General features: G+C 35.6%; 3 protein-coding genes across 3 annotated transcripts; 1 reads left to right on the plus strand and 2 right to left on the minus strand.

Moving 5' to 3' along the window:
• Positions 1-741: 741 nt before the first annotated feature.
• Positions 742-6,628, minus strand: gpn3 (GPN-loop GTPase 3). Its single transcript, XM_079835843.1, has 8 exons — positions 6,441-6,628; positions 6,087-6,195; positions 4,329-4,496; positions 4,118-4,242; positions 3,833-3,948; positions 3,627-3,723; positions 1,153-1,281; positions 742-1,002 (listed from the first exon to the last, which is right to left on the minus strand). The coding sequence occupies exons 1-8, from the start codon at positions 6,486-6,488 to the stop codon at positions 937-939; spliced, it is 858 nt and encodes a 285-aa protein (XP_079691969.1). The 5' UTR covers positions 6,489-6,628; the 3' UTR covers positions 742-936.
• Positions 6,629-6,723: 95 nt separating this feature from the next.
• fam216a (family with sequence similarity 216 member A) lies at positions 6,724-9,034 on the plus strand (the record flags this gene model as incomplete). Its single annotated transcript, XM_079834582.1, has 7 exons — positions 6,724-6,800; positions 6,906-6,934; positions 7,528-7,646; positions 8,243-8,369; positions 8,474-8,657; positions 8,730-8,812; positions 8,904-9,034. 7 exons carry the CDS (start codon positions 6,724-6,726, stop codon positions 9,032-9,034), a joined length of 750 nt encoding a protein of 249 aa, XP_079690708.1.
• Positions 7,811-14,381, minus strand: vps29 (VPS29 retromer complex component). Its single transcript, XM_079835844.1, has 4 exons — positions 14,300-14,381; positions 10,907-11,098; positions 10,580-10,815; positions 7,811-10,495 (listed from the first exon to the last, which is right to left on the minus strand). The coding sequence occupies exons 1-4, from the start codon at positions 14,300-14,302 to the stop codon at positions 10,378-10,380; spliced, it is 549 nt and encodes a 182-aa protein (XP_079691970.1). The 5' UTR covers positions 14,303-14,381; the 3' UTR covers positions 7,811-10,377.
• Positions 14,382-15,474: the final 1,093 nt, after the last annotated feature.

The raw sequence follows: 15,474 nt of genomic DNA on the forward strand, positions 1-15,474 counted from the left end.
CGTGTGCCATTTAAAGATGTTCAACACATTTTGACGTCACGACCACCAAGCGAGCTGCTTACCTAGATAACATAAGTGCTTAGGAAAAAAATGTAATCAAGACTGGATAGCCAAATATAAAAGTTTGTTTAAAGCGATAGTTCACCCAAAAATGAAAATGACCCCATGATTTACTCACCCTCCAACTAACCTAGTTCTATATGACATTCTTCTTTCAGACAAATGCAATCAGAGTTCTATATAAAAAAATGTCATGGCTAATCCAAGCATCATAATGTCAGTGAACGGTAGCCCCAAAAAGTGCATCCATCCATTATAAAAGTAATCCATACCGCTCCAGGAGGGCCTTCTGAAGCGAAGAGTTTGTGTAGGAAAAATATCTATATTTAACACATTATAAAGTAAAATATCTAGCTTCCGCCAGACCAACTTCCATATTCAACTTGCGAACAAAGTGTAACTGGCGAGACGTACACTTTTTTGGGCTGCCATTCACTCCCATTATAAAGCTTGGATTAGCCAGGACATTTATTAATATAAAACCCGATTGTATTCGTCTGAAAGAAAAAAGTCATATACACCTAGGATGGCTTGAGGGTGAGTAAATCATGGGGTCATTTTCATTTTTGGGTGAACTATCCCTTTAAGTGAATAACTCAATGATAAACACAGGATATGCCTCCCTTAACATTTCCCTTAGGCTAAGGTGTTGAAACAAAGAAAAAAAATTAAAACCACATTGTCATTTCCATATTTTTATTGCAAAAATAAATAGACAGTTCTAAAAAACTGATTACATTTTATAAAACTCTGCTAAGAAGATTGAGACATAGCACATACCAGTGAGATTATGAACATGACAAAATATTGTTTAAATAAATGAAACTCTTAATTAGTGGAACACATCTAAATGTAGTTTGGCTTCACAGTGGGATTTCAAGAACCTGCTGTGTCTTGGAAGAACTCATCAAAATTCGTGTTACTGGGTTCTTCATCAAATTCCTAGAGAGAAAAAAAAAAAAAATTGGATCGGTTTAATGTTAACATTTGTAATTTGATCTAAAACAATTTTTTTTTTTTTAACTATAAACAGGTTTTATGTTTGAAACAAACATCAGTTCATAGCATATGTGAATAGCATTATGCGCAAACCTTGGGCTCTTTAAACTCCAAATCTTCACCATACTGTATGGAGAAATCAATGTGCTGCAGGACAATATTGATGCCCTCCTCATCGGTGCGATCAAAGGGCAGGAATCGAACCATACTGTAATCATCAATCTAAAGAAAACAGTGGCATTTTGACAATTTACTAAAGAATGTTTGTAAAACATTTATCACCAGATATGATCAGTGTGAATATGCTAATGCTGAACAATTAATCTAAATAAAATTGAAATTGTGATGTGGTTATGCAATTATCAAACTGTGAGACTTCAGTAAAGTGTTACAACAGATTTGTAATAAGAATAGTTTATAAACCTCTAGCCAACAAAGAATATTTAGTTTAGTTTGGGTTTTCTGCAGAAAATAAAGAAAGAAAAATAAAATAAAAATTAAGACAATATTTTAACATAAAAATATTAGTGTTGTGATTTTACAGCTGACATTATTGTAAAAATATTATTATTATTAAATACTCAATTTGTATACAGTGAAGTAGTATTATAACACTAGTAATACATTTCTTAATTTGGTTGACAATAATTAATTTGTTAGTCTTAGTCATACTGAAAATGAAAGAAATTAAGACAAATATTAAACTAAAATATTTAACTAAAATTATTATTATTATTAAATACTAAAATTGTTTAGAGACAAGTTGTTTTATTACAATAGAAATATCTTATTGTGGTTAATGAAAATGAATAAATAAACAAATAAACAATAATCATTATTATTAAAGGGGTGGTAAACCACGATTTCACTATTCTAACTTTAGCTAACGTGTAATGTTGCTGCTTGAGCATAAACAACATCTGCAAAGTTACAACGTTCAAAGTTTAAAGCAAAGGGAGATATTTGCTTTTAAAGAAATCAGTTTCTAAGAACTACAGCAAACGGCCAGTAGGCGACTACACACATTCCTCCAGGGTTGGTGACATCAACAGGCTCAATATTTACATAAACCCCTCCTCCGAGAATATTAAATAAGGGGGGGTGAGGCCATTTTGTATCGCGGCGCTGTTGTGGTATAGTTAGGCTGGAGTGTTGTTGCCGCGATGCCGAGGAAACGCTGTTATTTTCATCCGGATTGCAGGTCTGGGGTACTTGCTCTGTTCAGCCTTCCTTGGGACGGGGGTGCGTTGCAGAGCGTTTAACATACAGCATGTTGCACGTGTGTTTGAGTCAGCGGGGAATCAGGCGCGCACAGGGCTCCCTGCAGCACATCTAACAGAGGAAAACATCCACCGTCTTCGCGATTTCAATGCCAGATTTGCACAACGTCAGCTGCGTGAAAAAAACACTGCCGGTGCGTGGATGCACGACGCGCGCGCTGCACATTTCACGGAGGACAACACAAACTTCGCGAGTTCAATACAGGATATGCACAATGGCTTGTCCTGAAAGCTGGATTTACAAACAGAAGCTGTTCACGGGCCACAACCTGTAAGTCTGATTTATTTTTCATCGATGTGTTTTCCTGTAATAGGTTAATTATACGTTGTAGCAAGGAAGTAAACAGATGACAACGCTGTTCTGCAAACCAGTCTGTTAAATGCTCATTCATACTTAACGTTATCCGACGAACAGCTAACGTTACAAACACTAACGTTAAAATCTCAACAGCGAACCTGACATTAGTGTAAATGATTCTTTGATTAGAGCTTTTATGTATTGTTTATCTTCAGGCTTGCTAAACATGGTTCTGTGTGTGATTTTGCTAACTTACTAGTTAAAGCCAGTGCTTAGTGTTTGTTTTGGGTTAGTTCTTGCGACAGATATTTGGCTATAATCGTTCTAAAAATACAAAAGTTAAAGTGCCATTCAGTAGCGATCATTATAGATCCGCAGTCTTTACTCTTGAGGACTGAACAGGTTCTGCTCGATCATCTTCACTCAAATGTTCTGGGTCTGATTCGGGCTCATATGGTTTTATTGACGCCGTTGTTTCTAACACTGACCAAAGCACAGCCTCCGGTAAGGGGCGTGACGTTTCCGACATACGTGCACTAGGCGTTTAGCGAATCACAACACACTGGGCCAGCTAACCAATCAGAGCCCACTGCGTATTTTTGAGGGACTGGCTTCATACAAGCCGGAAAGCATCAGACCGTTTTACAAGGAGGGACAGAGCAGTGTAGAATAAAGGTCAAATATATGAAAAATAAGGCAATTTTTTTTAAAACGAAGCATGAACACATGTTACAGTGCACCCCACAAACACAGTCAAGCCTTCAAAAGAATGTGTTTTACCACCCCTTTAATATCATCATATTATATGTAATCAAAAATTATAACAACAGCCCATCAAACCAGGAGTTTTTTTTTTTTTTTTTTTTTTAATTGAATTTTAATCAGACTTTTACCCCAAAATTGTTCAGCCCTAGATGATGCACATGAATTGTACATATACCAGTATTTATCAATGCCTCGACTCAAGGCAAGGAAAATTTGTAACTTACCAAACCACATATGGCCTTGGTTAACTTTCTGAATTTCTTGCTTCTTAAAGCAACAGAGTTGTCCTCCATCACCGAGTACATATCCGGGTCTAGATACCTGCAAATAAAAAAAAACAACAACAAATTACACACTGCTATGACATCTAACTGTAGGTTGAAAAGTGAAATATAAACGGATCTCATGTCAAGATCTTTTAATAACATACTTCTCTATTTCCTTCTTAGCCTTTGGACTGAGTAGATCCATTTTAGTCATTATGTTGACTTGTGGAATTTCTAGCAACACCATGGCACTCAAGGCAGCCATAACTCCTGAGATAAACTAGAAAATGAATAACAACAAATATACAATTACAATCAGAATCCAGACGATACTTGCCAAAACAGACATCACTTCCACTTCATAGAACTGTAATACTTATATGTATTTGTATAGAAAAACATGAGACTAGTTTTTACATGAATAGTCATTGCCGTGTGACAAGCATTACCTTGAAGGTCTCGACCATGAACTGCGAGTCAACCAGGAAGACGCCACACACTCGGAACTCCCACTGCTGCAGCTGTTCCACAAGCTGCTTCATAACAGGCAGATGCGTGTACAGCTCGATCTGACCTGCAGTCAAGAGGACATAACACTCTTTACCATTCCATGCCAGTCCTCAACAGAAGCACCATATCATCTGGCACATCACCTCTTACCAGGGCAATCAAACAGTATGTAGTCATCCTCCACATGACCAAGACTCTCCTCCAGCCAGTCAAAGTTGTTGGCAAAATACTCCATACAGAAGATCAGTCCTCCATTGGGGCCGAATCTCAGGGAGTCATCCTCCATAACGTCATCTACCTGGATCAGTTCTCGAATATCTGTTTACGAGGGTAATGGTATCAGAACACACTAGATGTTTTTAAACACAAACTAGTTACAGAAATGACACTATTGAGCACAAGCTCCATAGAGTTCTTTCTCTGCCTGAAAAAAGAAGAAAAAAACTTTTGAAAGTAAACCTATTTGCAGTTTAATCTCTAGGATGTTGCATTGAAGTTAACATAAATGACTAATGACAAATGAAAAAAAGGGCAGTTGCAACACTAGTTATAAAATACAAATTGTATGCATTTTTACTATTTTAATAATGTGTTAAAGCCACAATAGAGGTGCTAGAGGTGACTTATTAATAAAAGGGCGTAGCTTGATGACGACTGGATTTCGCAGAGGTTTTATTATGCTGCAGACGAGCGCTTACACTTTTTCCGGTCATGTGTATGTGGGGAGAAACAGCGCCTTTTTATCATATTAGATACATTATTTGAGTGTTGAAAGTTATGTTATAATGCTACTCTGTGAGTTCCCTCGGCGGCTACTATGAGACACTTGTTGCACACTACAGTAAGCTAGATTGATATTAGGCATGGTAAAACATGATACTCGCAGTAAATCATGAAAATTAGATTTAACGGTGTTGATATATATAACAATGATTAGTTTTCTGTCGATGAATGTATCCAAACAGTTGCTCACCTGTCTAATAAAACACATAATACATTAATGCTAAAAAATACAACCGGAAATCGAGGGGAACACGTGTATGATGTCATTGATAGTTAAAATTGCTTATTTCTCTGGATTCAAACATTCTTGGAAATATTTGGGATAATGCAAGTACACAAGTGAAGTCAACAAAATATATAACATTGTTCTAATGGTTTTTGGATATGTTAATCCAAAGGTACATATTGTTTTTTTTGTTTTTTTCAGCATTTGTCATTGCCATTTTATGTAATTGCCTGGGGCAGAGTATTTCATGTTTTAGGTAAAATTGTTCTTTACCTAAATATTTTCTTTTGAATGTCTAAAATATGCAATGAATATTATATCACTCAAATATCAATTTTAACATTAAATAATTATAATGCAAAAACTTAAATACGAAATAAAAAAAATCCTATCTGTTTTTTTAATTAATGTTGTGTGAACGACTGCATGTATCATAACTTATTTTATCATTTGCTTTTATTGTGGTATTTATTATCTGTAAGTAATAATTGTATTACTATTTATTTATTATTAAAATATATATTTATTAACTTTTTTCTCTTTCAGCGTATGCTGCTTGGATTTATTGTGGGTGTGTTAAACAATGACGTTGAATGCCTGTTTGTTAACTGAAAAGGTTAAATAAAGGTTTTAAAAAGGTTGTAACACTTTGACATTGTTGTTTTCCCATGTAAATAATAACTTTATGATACTATTACTGTCGGCACATTACAGTCTAATCCTTTAAAACCAGTCAAAAGCTTGAAAACACTTGACAGAATTTGTTTCTCAATAACCTTTTTGACATGAACACATGCTCAAAAAAAAAAAAAAAAAGATCTGTGAGTAAGAAAGTGCATTTTACTGAACTACATAACGTTATGTGTGTAACTTATCTATGCAAGTTACTGATTCCTCACCTGCCATAACAGGATACTCAAAATGTTCTGCAGCTGGATCCAGATTCACCACCTGTACAGATCGGTTGAGGGCCTGGCAATGATCTATCATTGTGGCACAGTAAGTACTCTGAAAAAAGGAGAAAATAACTCTATAAATAATAAATATTAAAATCACTATACCGTACTGAAATCAACGATATACCACTAGTTCATGTATTGTAGCCTAATTATAATCACGCGTAATGCAGACCAACCTAGTGTTTAGGATTTTAATTCAGGCAGCACAGTTATACACACAATAAAGCAACAAAATCATAATATTTTAAGGAATCATCTGTTAGCCCAACTAGTAGTCACACTGATGCTGATTACCTTTCCACTTCCGGCAGGGCCCATCACTAGATGCGCGTATCGAGGCATTGTCGATTCTCCAGCTCCAAAAGCACTAGATGTTATGTTATTTTCACTTATATCACAGAAAACGTTATTTGTCTCCGTAATGCGTTCCGGTTACAATTTCTCCAGCTGCCATGCTGTTTTTTCGTCACCTACGGAAGCCCGCTAGAGTCAAAACACTGGAAACGCACACGCGCGGATGGGATTACAGGTCGTCTTATATCACTTGTATATGCTACAGTTCAGGTCACACTTCGCAATGAAAAAGCACGTGAAATTCCTTGAAAACAACACCGATAAAAGTCTGCACCACAAAAAGTCGTTTTTGCCTTTAAGGTAAGCCAGAGAATATCATGACATAGCTGTATACATTACTTTATTGCGTTGTTGTCACATAAGATACCCATACATAATGTTTTTCATATGATAATGTCTTGACAGGCCATCTGGTCCTAACCATGTGCAAACTGGTAAGTTTGTTCCATAAATTTTAGCAATTACTGCCTTTGGGTGAATTTAGGTTAATTGGGACACTTTTCCTAGTCATCCCAAAAGCAAAGAGTCCCAGTTAAACGTTAAAATTATAACAATATTCTGTTTACAAATATTTTTATATATCTTATATAAGGACGTGTTGCTTTAATTTTGTAGAATTGACTTAACTTCAGTGCATTGTTTTGTATGTTGTAGTTCCTGAATCACATCACTTCATTTTTATAGCACCTCTTCTTCTTGTGCTGCATCCATCTGTAAATGCAGTATACATCTGCAATAACAAACATGTACAGTAAATTTGAACGCAAAACACAACTATTTTATCTCCCCAGCAGCCTGACAGGTTTTTTCCATACGGCTGCAAGCTTAATCTGTGTAAATTACAGAAACGTTACACCTGTATAATTTGGACAGAGTAACCAGAGTCTCTGACCCAATTGAGTTCATTTGAAGACAAACGGCTGTCATATGCGAAGTAAACATTATCTTGGAGTTATTCCTTTAATAACTATTGTCGAGTGAATTGTTAAGTATTTATTTAAAGTACTTAAATTCTCTCCTTATTCAGGGAAAACAAACTCAGTATTTGGACATAAAACACAGAGATCTGCAACCGTACCAGAACAAGACCGGGACATTAAAACTATTCATATCCCTAAGACCATGACTGCTGCTCCATTTTTACAGGTATTTCATGAAAATGTACTTAACCCTTGTGTGTCAAAAAAAAAGGTTCTTAGAGAACAAAAACATCCATGTCAAAAAACTGTCATCATTTTAAACAAGGGAGCTCAGACTTAAGTTTGGTCTAATTTTAAAGAGGATCTGTGGCAGAGTGAAACAAAAAAGCTATGGAGGTTTAAGTTTATTAAAATGATGTATGAACAATTATATATTTCATAAAACTCATAAACTTTAAGAAAATTTAAGCTAAATACAAAAGTTTTAGATTGCTAACAGAATGAAAGCCTATGATTTCATCATTTTGTAGGCCCTGATTAAAAATTGCAGTTTCAATGGGGACATTTGTCCTTAAGGTCCAGAGTGAAACTATTTTATGTAAAATAGATTTATTAAAGGAAATGAAGGTGAAATATTAGAATTCCAATAGAAATACACACTTAACACAGGCAAAATGGTAAAAAAAAAAAAAACTGAACAAGACAAAAATGTTCTTAAGGTTAGATTTGCAATTATTTGTATGACAATATCAGATTCAGCAGCCATAAGAACCTTCTCCCAAGTAACTTGAAATTCACATTTAAATAATCTCTCGTTTTCAGCATCCAGGCCTAACACCCGGACAGAAGCGCTTCCTGTACAGTATCGCAGAGGCCTACAGCAAAGAGCATATGCGGCAGCTAATATGTCAACATTATATGAATGTATTACATCGGTGTATCAGGACAGGTGAACCATCACGTCATATGAGCACGATTGGACTTATATTAAGCCTGTATTAACAATAACTTTTATTACAATTAAATATTTGACATATTATACTCCATATTTAGTGCCGGATGCGCATCATGTGAATTTAAATGTGAGACTGCAGATGCCAACATACACCCCAGAAGTAGAACACATGGCAAACTCTCAAAGTACATCTACGAGCAAGACAAAAGGAAGTGGAAAGAAATTTTCGACTTCAAAGAAATCCAAGAAAACAACTTTACCTAAAATTGTCAATAATCAAAGGTAGGTATATGATGCCATCTGTAAAACTTTTGAGAGGCTTAGCTGTAAACTTAAATTGTATCTACTACACAGAGTGTCTTCTGGTTTTGCAAAATCGAACATGGTACAGCCAAGAAAAAGGAGGGCTACCATTGCAAAACACGCTTCTTCACGGGGTAGGTTTGTATATAAATAGTGCAATATACATGATCCGGATATTATGAACACTTCAGGTTGTTTTTAACATTATTCAAACCTAAATTCCAGGTTCACGGCCATGGGAAGATGACTTTGAATGGGAGGCGACTGAAACAGATTCTTATCTTGCTGGACACATGAGTGGCCTGTCTTTCAATGAATCAGAAGATAATGATGACGACTTTGGTTTTCTTACTTAACGCATCAATCTATGTCATCAGGGTTTCTGTAGGTTTTATGACGAATTAAAGAAAATGTAAGGATAACATAATATGATCTCTAAATGTAAATGTCTAGGAAGCACACAATGAGTTGTATTCGCAAAAAAGTTCAAAAATAAAGTTTCCAACAAAAAAGTTACACTACAAAAAAAAGTGATGTTCTTTTTCAGTAGTTTTGTCTTGTTTTCCAGTGCAAATGTCTAAAAGTTTCTTAAATCAAGATGCGTTTACTTGAGAAGCAACATGACATAATAAATCTTGTGAAAGTGATTTTGATTAAAACAAGAACAAATATCTGCCCATGGGTTCAGAAATTGACAGATACTTGTTCTTGTTTTAAGCATAAACTCACTTTATTTTATTCAATTTCTCAGAAAACAAGACTTAATTTCTTCATTTTGCATCTCAAGTAAATGTATTTTGATTTAAGGAAGTTTAGATATTTGTGATGGAAAACAAAAATCCTGAGGAAGAGCCCTATGAAATCCATTTGATTTATTAGTCAAAAAACATGTCTATTTAATTGCAATCATGAAACATAGAAAATTGTACAGAAATGTAAAAAAAAAAAAAAAAAAGCGTTAAATTTTTTCTCAAAATCAGTTTTATTTTTTTAAAACCAAAATCTGTTTTCCATTTTTGGGTGAACTATTTATTCACATGAGGGGGGAGTAAATGATGACAGAATGTTCATTTTTGGGTGAACTATCCCTTTAAGTGTACTGACCCGTCCTACTTTTGATTTATTCATCCAAAAGTTGACAAATTCCGTGACATTCCACATTGTACAGTTAATTCAATTTTTATGAAAGGATTCTGTGATTCTTAAATTGTAGTTCAAATGAATACTTTTTAAGACCTGCAGAAACCCTGTGTCATTTATTTTGAAAAAATGTCTAACAAAGTCATCCTTAAAACATATCCTAGACTTAAACAGTCCAGTAGTTCCCGACATTTCAAAATAGTAATTTTAATGTGTCAAATGTGTTCTCTTAAATAATTACACTGCTCTTGTGATGTGGGGTTTTATTTTATGAAAGATCGCTTAACATAGGCCTTGAAAAATGAATAGGGGACATAACATATTTATAAGACTAATTCACACTAACATTATGCAAATAATGCAGCATTATTGCATTCTCAACAACCATCTGCTGAAACCACAAATGATGACATTCTGGTGACATATAAACAGTATTATATATTACATTGAAATATAGCGTAACGTTATGATACAGCATTTGTATGATGGTGACGTTCAGGTGAGAGGGAATGACAAGATTAGCATCCTGAAAGAAGGCAGCTGACAGCATCATCGTTCTTTACGACTTTTTGTATTCGATTCTCTCGACTTTGACGTCGTCTCCAATGAGCTGATAGACATACGTTACCACTGTGGATGCTTGAATGTCCATCAAAACAAATGATGGTGTGATGTTGCTGTGAAGAGACAATTTAGATCACAAATCATCCACGTATAACGTTTGATTAAACATGATGTGAAGGTAAAAGTAAATGTTATACCTTTCCAGTGCGCTATAGGCCCCTGTGGCAGATCCGGGGTTTATATAAAATTTGTTCTCATTCTCAAATGCCTCAAATTTGTGTGTGTGACCAGAAATGAGAATATCCACATCCAGCTGCCTTTGAAGCAGCGCCAAGCTCGCCATGTCACCCCATGGGATCACTTGGTGTCCGTGGATCAGACCGATTTTAAACTGCCCCACTGTCACCACCTTCTGCTCCGGGTAATTCAAGTTCTGTCATTTAGAAACAAAACATGTGAATGGTTAAAAAAAGTGCATAAACAAGTATGAAAAGACAAAAATAGGTAATAAAAAAAAAATCAACCTCATCAAAGTCTCCTCTGACAATGTGCACGTCTCCAGCGAGTGTTTTCAGGTAGTCATAGCTCTCCTTTGTACAGAGGTTTCCCGTGCAGAGGATGTGCTGAATCTTGCCAGGCACCAGCAACTTTTTGAATTTGGGAGGCAGGGTGTTGCATCGGTGGGGAATGTGCAGATCACCTAACACAAGCACCAGCTAATGGCGAAATACATCTTGTTAGCGTTCAAACGTTAGTTGTTGGACACTAAGAGTGAAGGAAAAGTGGAGCCGCAAGCAATGCGTTGCTGTCTGAATAAAATCTTGATTAAAATATTTTGGGAAAGAATGTTTCACCTTTGGAAGCATTAGCATTATGTAATCATTTGAAATGCGAGCACATTTTCTTCAGACAACAAATCAATTTAAAGCTAAGCAAGATAGCGGCTTCTAAAGTCTGTTAGCTCTGCTGAACTTGTTGAACCTAAAACAGGCTGAGATCAAACCACTCGCATACAAGCCTAAATAAAATGTTTCGCTAGAATCAGATCTGTGTTACTGGACAAAGCTTTGGAATAGCATACTATCATCCTACACTGTGGCTGCATCCGAAATCGCATACTTCCCTACTATAAAGTAGGCGAAAAACAGTATGTGAATGAAAATGTTCGACTTCGAAATAGGCACTTATTTTGAATAAGTAATTACTTCACGACTGCTAAAAAAAAGTATGTTCTATATAGTATGAATGTAATCTGGACGTACTACATTCGCCATGTTGCCCTCATCACGTGACCTACCTGTGTCCGTGGCCTCATGGGATAGTAAAGTGTCCATTGTATGCACACTTCAGAATCTCACCGGAAGTAATGGGTCATCCGGGTACTTTTTGCCTATTGTGTTTTCGCCTGTGTATAGTAGGGAAGTATGCAATTTCAAATGCAGCCCAGGTGAAAAGTTCCTGGATGACTTATTACTTCCAGCAAGATTCTGAAGTGAACATCCAGTGGACACTTTACTATCCCATGAGGCCACAGTGATGCAACTGACACTGGTAGGTTACATCAGGGGTTTTCAAACTGGGGTCCGGGGGCCCCCAGGGGTCCTCCAGAAGGTTCTAAGGGGCCCCAGAAAATTTCAGAGAATAAAAGGACGAAGCCAAAATGGATAAAGTCTAACGAACATTCTACTTGTTATACTTTCTGTCTCCTTTCTTGCCGTATCACACACATTCCAGAATTGTATATGTTTTCTTTGTATCTTTCTAGTGAGTTTTTCTCACTATAGTCCCATTTATCTTGCTCACTGGGGTTGTAAGGCAGTATTCTTAATGAAGTATGGATGCTCCTTACATACATTTATTGTGAAAGTTGCTTATAAACAATTTTTTTTAATTGAAAATGTTGTTCTTCTTGAGGTTTATACATCCAACATTATATAGTAGATTTAAGTTTGGAAACAATATGTTGTATTTATAATGTCATACTTATTATTTATCTATCAGTTTAACTCCCGGTTTCACAGACAAGGCTTAAGCTAGTCCTAGACTAAAATGCATGTTTGAGTTGTTTTAACTGAAAAAAAAAAAAAAAACTTGCACTGATGTATCTTAAAATATGTCAGTGCTATTGTTTTGTCTCAAGATGCACAGCAGTAATGGTTTTATATTTATATAATGTTTATAAAAGCTATACTTAAATGTCCTAATTGAACTAAGGCCTAAAACCTAGTTTAGTCTAAGCCCTGTCTGTGAAACCGGGCCTAAATGTTTTTTCATTCATTAAAATGTATCGATGGATTTTAGGAAGGGGGTCCCTCATAAAAGGTTCATCATATTTGGGGCTCCTTAGCATCATAAAGTTTGAAAACCCCTGGATTACATGACAATGAAAACATGGTGAATGTAATACGTCCGCATTAAATTCATACTATACTTTTAATTCAAGTACTTATTCAAAAGCAGTAGCTACTCAAGAGAGCATGTGATTTTGGATTTGCAGCCTTACTATTTCTGAAGTATGTAGCTTTATGATGTCTAAATTGTCCGTATGCAATCTTTTATTCGATCAAACTGCCCAAAAGTTAATACATCTGAACACAAGACTGGATTATAATGCAAACTGGTGTTTTTATTTCTAATATGATAACACTGAACAAAAGTGCTGAGAAGAAAAGAGACACATACAGCAGTAGCATACTGTTTCACATACTTTAAATTAAAAATAGGCAGAATTCAGGATGTATTGTGCAGTATCCCATTCCAAACATAACTCATTATTCCCATGAGACTGGTGTGTCAGACCAGTCTCACTGATACTCTATTTAGCCTGTGTTTAAAATATACATCACAGCGTTCATAAAATATTCAAAACACACAAAACGTGTTGCTGTAATGATTAGTATTCTGCGGTTTTCAATCATTCTGCAAGCTGATAATTCGATTTTTAGCTACTTTATGATCCCAGACAAATGAATTGCATTTGCAAAATAAACCCATAGCAGTCTAAAAAGAAACAAGGGTGAGGGTGAGAGGAATCGTGCCAGAGGAAGCAGCAGCACTACTCTAAAATTCAGAAAACCATGAGCACGAGAGGTCTTGAGAGGCACTTACTCTGTGACCAGCCTGAAAACGATGCAGATGCCAGGATAGGGGAACAGTGGGTGAGGAAGGGGTTGAGAAAGGGGTTGTGGATGCATGATCATGACAAAAAATAACATACAAAACATTAAAGGTGATGTGAGACAGAAGGAAAACTGAAACAAAGTGGATAAATAATATCGTCAACATAAATTAGATTGATGTTAGCTGATTGTGGTTGTTAAATGGAGGGCACTTGCAGGAGACGGTTAGTGTGAAGCTTGGGTTAAAAGCTGCTGACGCTTCCCATAAGAACACAGTCTCACTTTAAGAGAATTGTAATGACACCAGTTCGATATGAAAGCACTATTTTCAGTATAAACTGCTTTGAAACGATATTTAATGCTGGGCAAATACATTTTTAAATGGTTCAAAACACTGTAAGCTGAAAACAAAGTAAACGTTTTTCAAAATTTACTAGAAAACAGTTTTATGTTAGCCAGTGTAGGCTAGCATTCGGTTCCTGGACTCAGCATTCAACTTTAACACACTATACTAAGTATCGCTAATCTGAAACACATACTTAGTTAATATAGAAAAGAATATACTTTGAGTGTCATTGATTTAATCCTTTTAAAAGAGACTGACTTGACTACATTCTGACTCGATACTGGGCTGAATCAGTCAATCTGCGCTAGCTCGCTGCTGTCATGTGACCATTCAGCGCTAAAATACCAGCTTTTTGGAAAATCAGCTTAAATATCTACTCGGACGTATGGTTTTAGAAGGAACCCAAAAAGTACTTCTGATAAAGAAACCTATTCTGATAAATATACACGTACCATTTTGTCCAGCTGCGTGTTTGAAACAGAGCTCAGGAAGCTGATGTTGACTCACAGGCCAGAAACTAAATGTTGCCAGATCACGCAAGAGAAATAAGCAAGCTGGTAAAAAGCCCAAATTCGCTTATAAAAAGCGCATCTGGCAACACACGTAAACAAGGCGAAAGCACCACATCGCCATCTAGCGTATATATGTATGCATTTAACTGCTCACTCAAGTTGTTCAGAAGTTGTTTATTTCAAATATGCTTTTTATATGAAAAGCATTACTTCTTTTTTTTTCAGTGGATCGCAAAAATGAGAAGTTCTGAAGAATATGAATGCTTTTCCTGAACATTACGAACGTGGATGGGCTTTAAGTTCCTAGAATGACATATAAATCATTGCTATAGCATGAATCGTAGCACATCAGCATGAAAGCATCATAAAGTATTCAAAGTTTTCCGAAGCCATATAATCAGAACATAACAGAATTAAATGTTACACTCTAAAAAACATGCTGCTGGGTTAAAAACAACCCAAGTTGGGTTGAAATTGGACAAACCCAGCGGTTGGGTTAAATGTTTGCCCAACGTGCTGGGCTTTTTTTATTTTACCCAACTATTGTTTAAAAATTACTATATGGCTGGCTTAAAATGAACCCAAAATAGGTTGGAAATTAAAAATCAGACACACAATTACTAGAGGCAACAATAATTTAGCAATTTAATACATGTTTATTGTTGAATTATCATTCATTAAACTTTATGTTATTGTTAATTTATTAAACGTATGAATAAATGTTAATTTCCAACATACTTTGGGTTCATTTTAAGCAAGCCATACAGTAATTTTTAAAAAATAGTTTAGTTAAATAAAACTAGCCTACACAGCTGGTTGGGCAAACATTTAACCCAACCGCTGGGTTAGAACAACTCAACCCAGCATTTTTTAGAGTGTATGTTGTTATTTACTTGCCTTTTAAAATCTAGATTGAGAGCCATGGTCTCCATTCACTTTTTTATTGTAGGTCTAAACAAAAACAAAAAACCAACAACTTTTATTCAGTTTTATTGAGCAGTTTGGGCATTCTGCTAACAATTTTTGTGTTCCATAGAAAATAGTTATTTTTGGGTGAACATTGCATTAAAACTCACTATATTCAAACTACAGTAAAATCAGCCGAGAATTTTAAC

The sequence above is a fragment of the Gobio gobio genome (genome assembly GCF_949357685.1).
Source record: "Gobio gobio genome assembly, chromosome: 14".
Taxonomy (NCBI): domain Eukaryota; kingdom Metazoa; phylum Chordata; class Actinopteri; order Cypriniformes; family Gobionidae; genus Gobio; species Gobio gobio.

Bases quoted from the DNA above. Each gene is read 5' to 3' on its own strand.
- gpn3 (XM_079835843.1), bottom strand. From the start codon at position 6,488: ATGCCTCGATACGCGCATCTAGTGATGGGCCCTGCCGGAAGTGGAAAG. The intron at 4,243-4,328 runs GTAAGAGGTGAT...TCTTGACTGCAG, and splicing joins CATACTGTTTGATTGCCCTG to GTCAGATCGAGCTGTACACG. The intron at 1,003-1,152 runs GTTTGCGCATAA...TTTTCTCTCTAG, and splicing joins TGGAGTTTAAAGAGCCCAAG to GAATTTGATGAAGAACCCAG.
- vps29 (XM_079835844.1), bottom strand. The intron at 10,816-10,906 runs GTTGATTTTTTT...TCTAAATGACAG, and splicing joins TCAGAGGAGACTTTGATGAG to AACTTGAATTACCCGGAGCA. The intron at 10,496-10,579 runs GTATAACATTTA...GTCTCTTCACAG, and splicing joins GCCTATAGCGCACTGGAAAG to CAACATCACACCATCATTTG.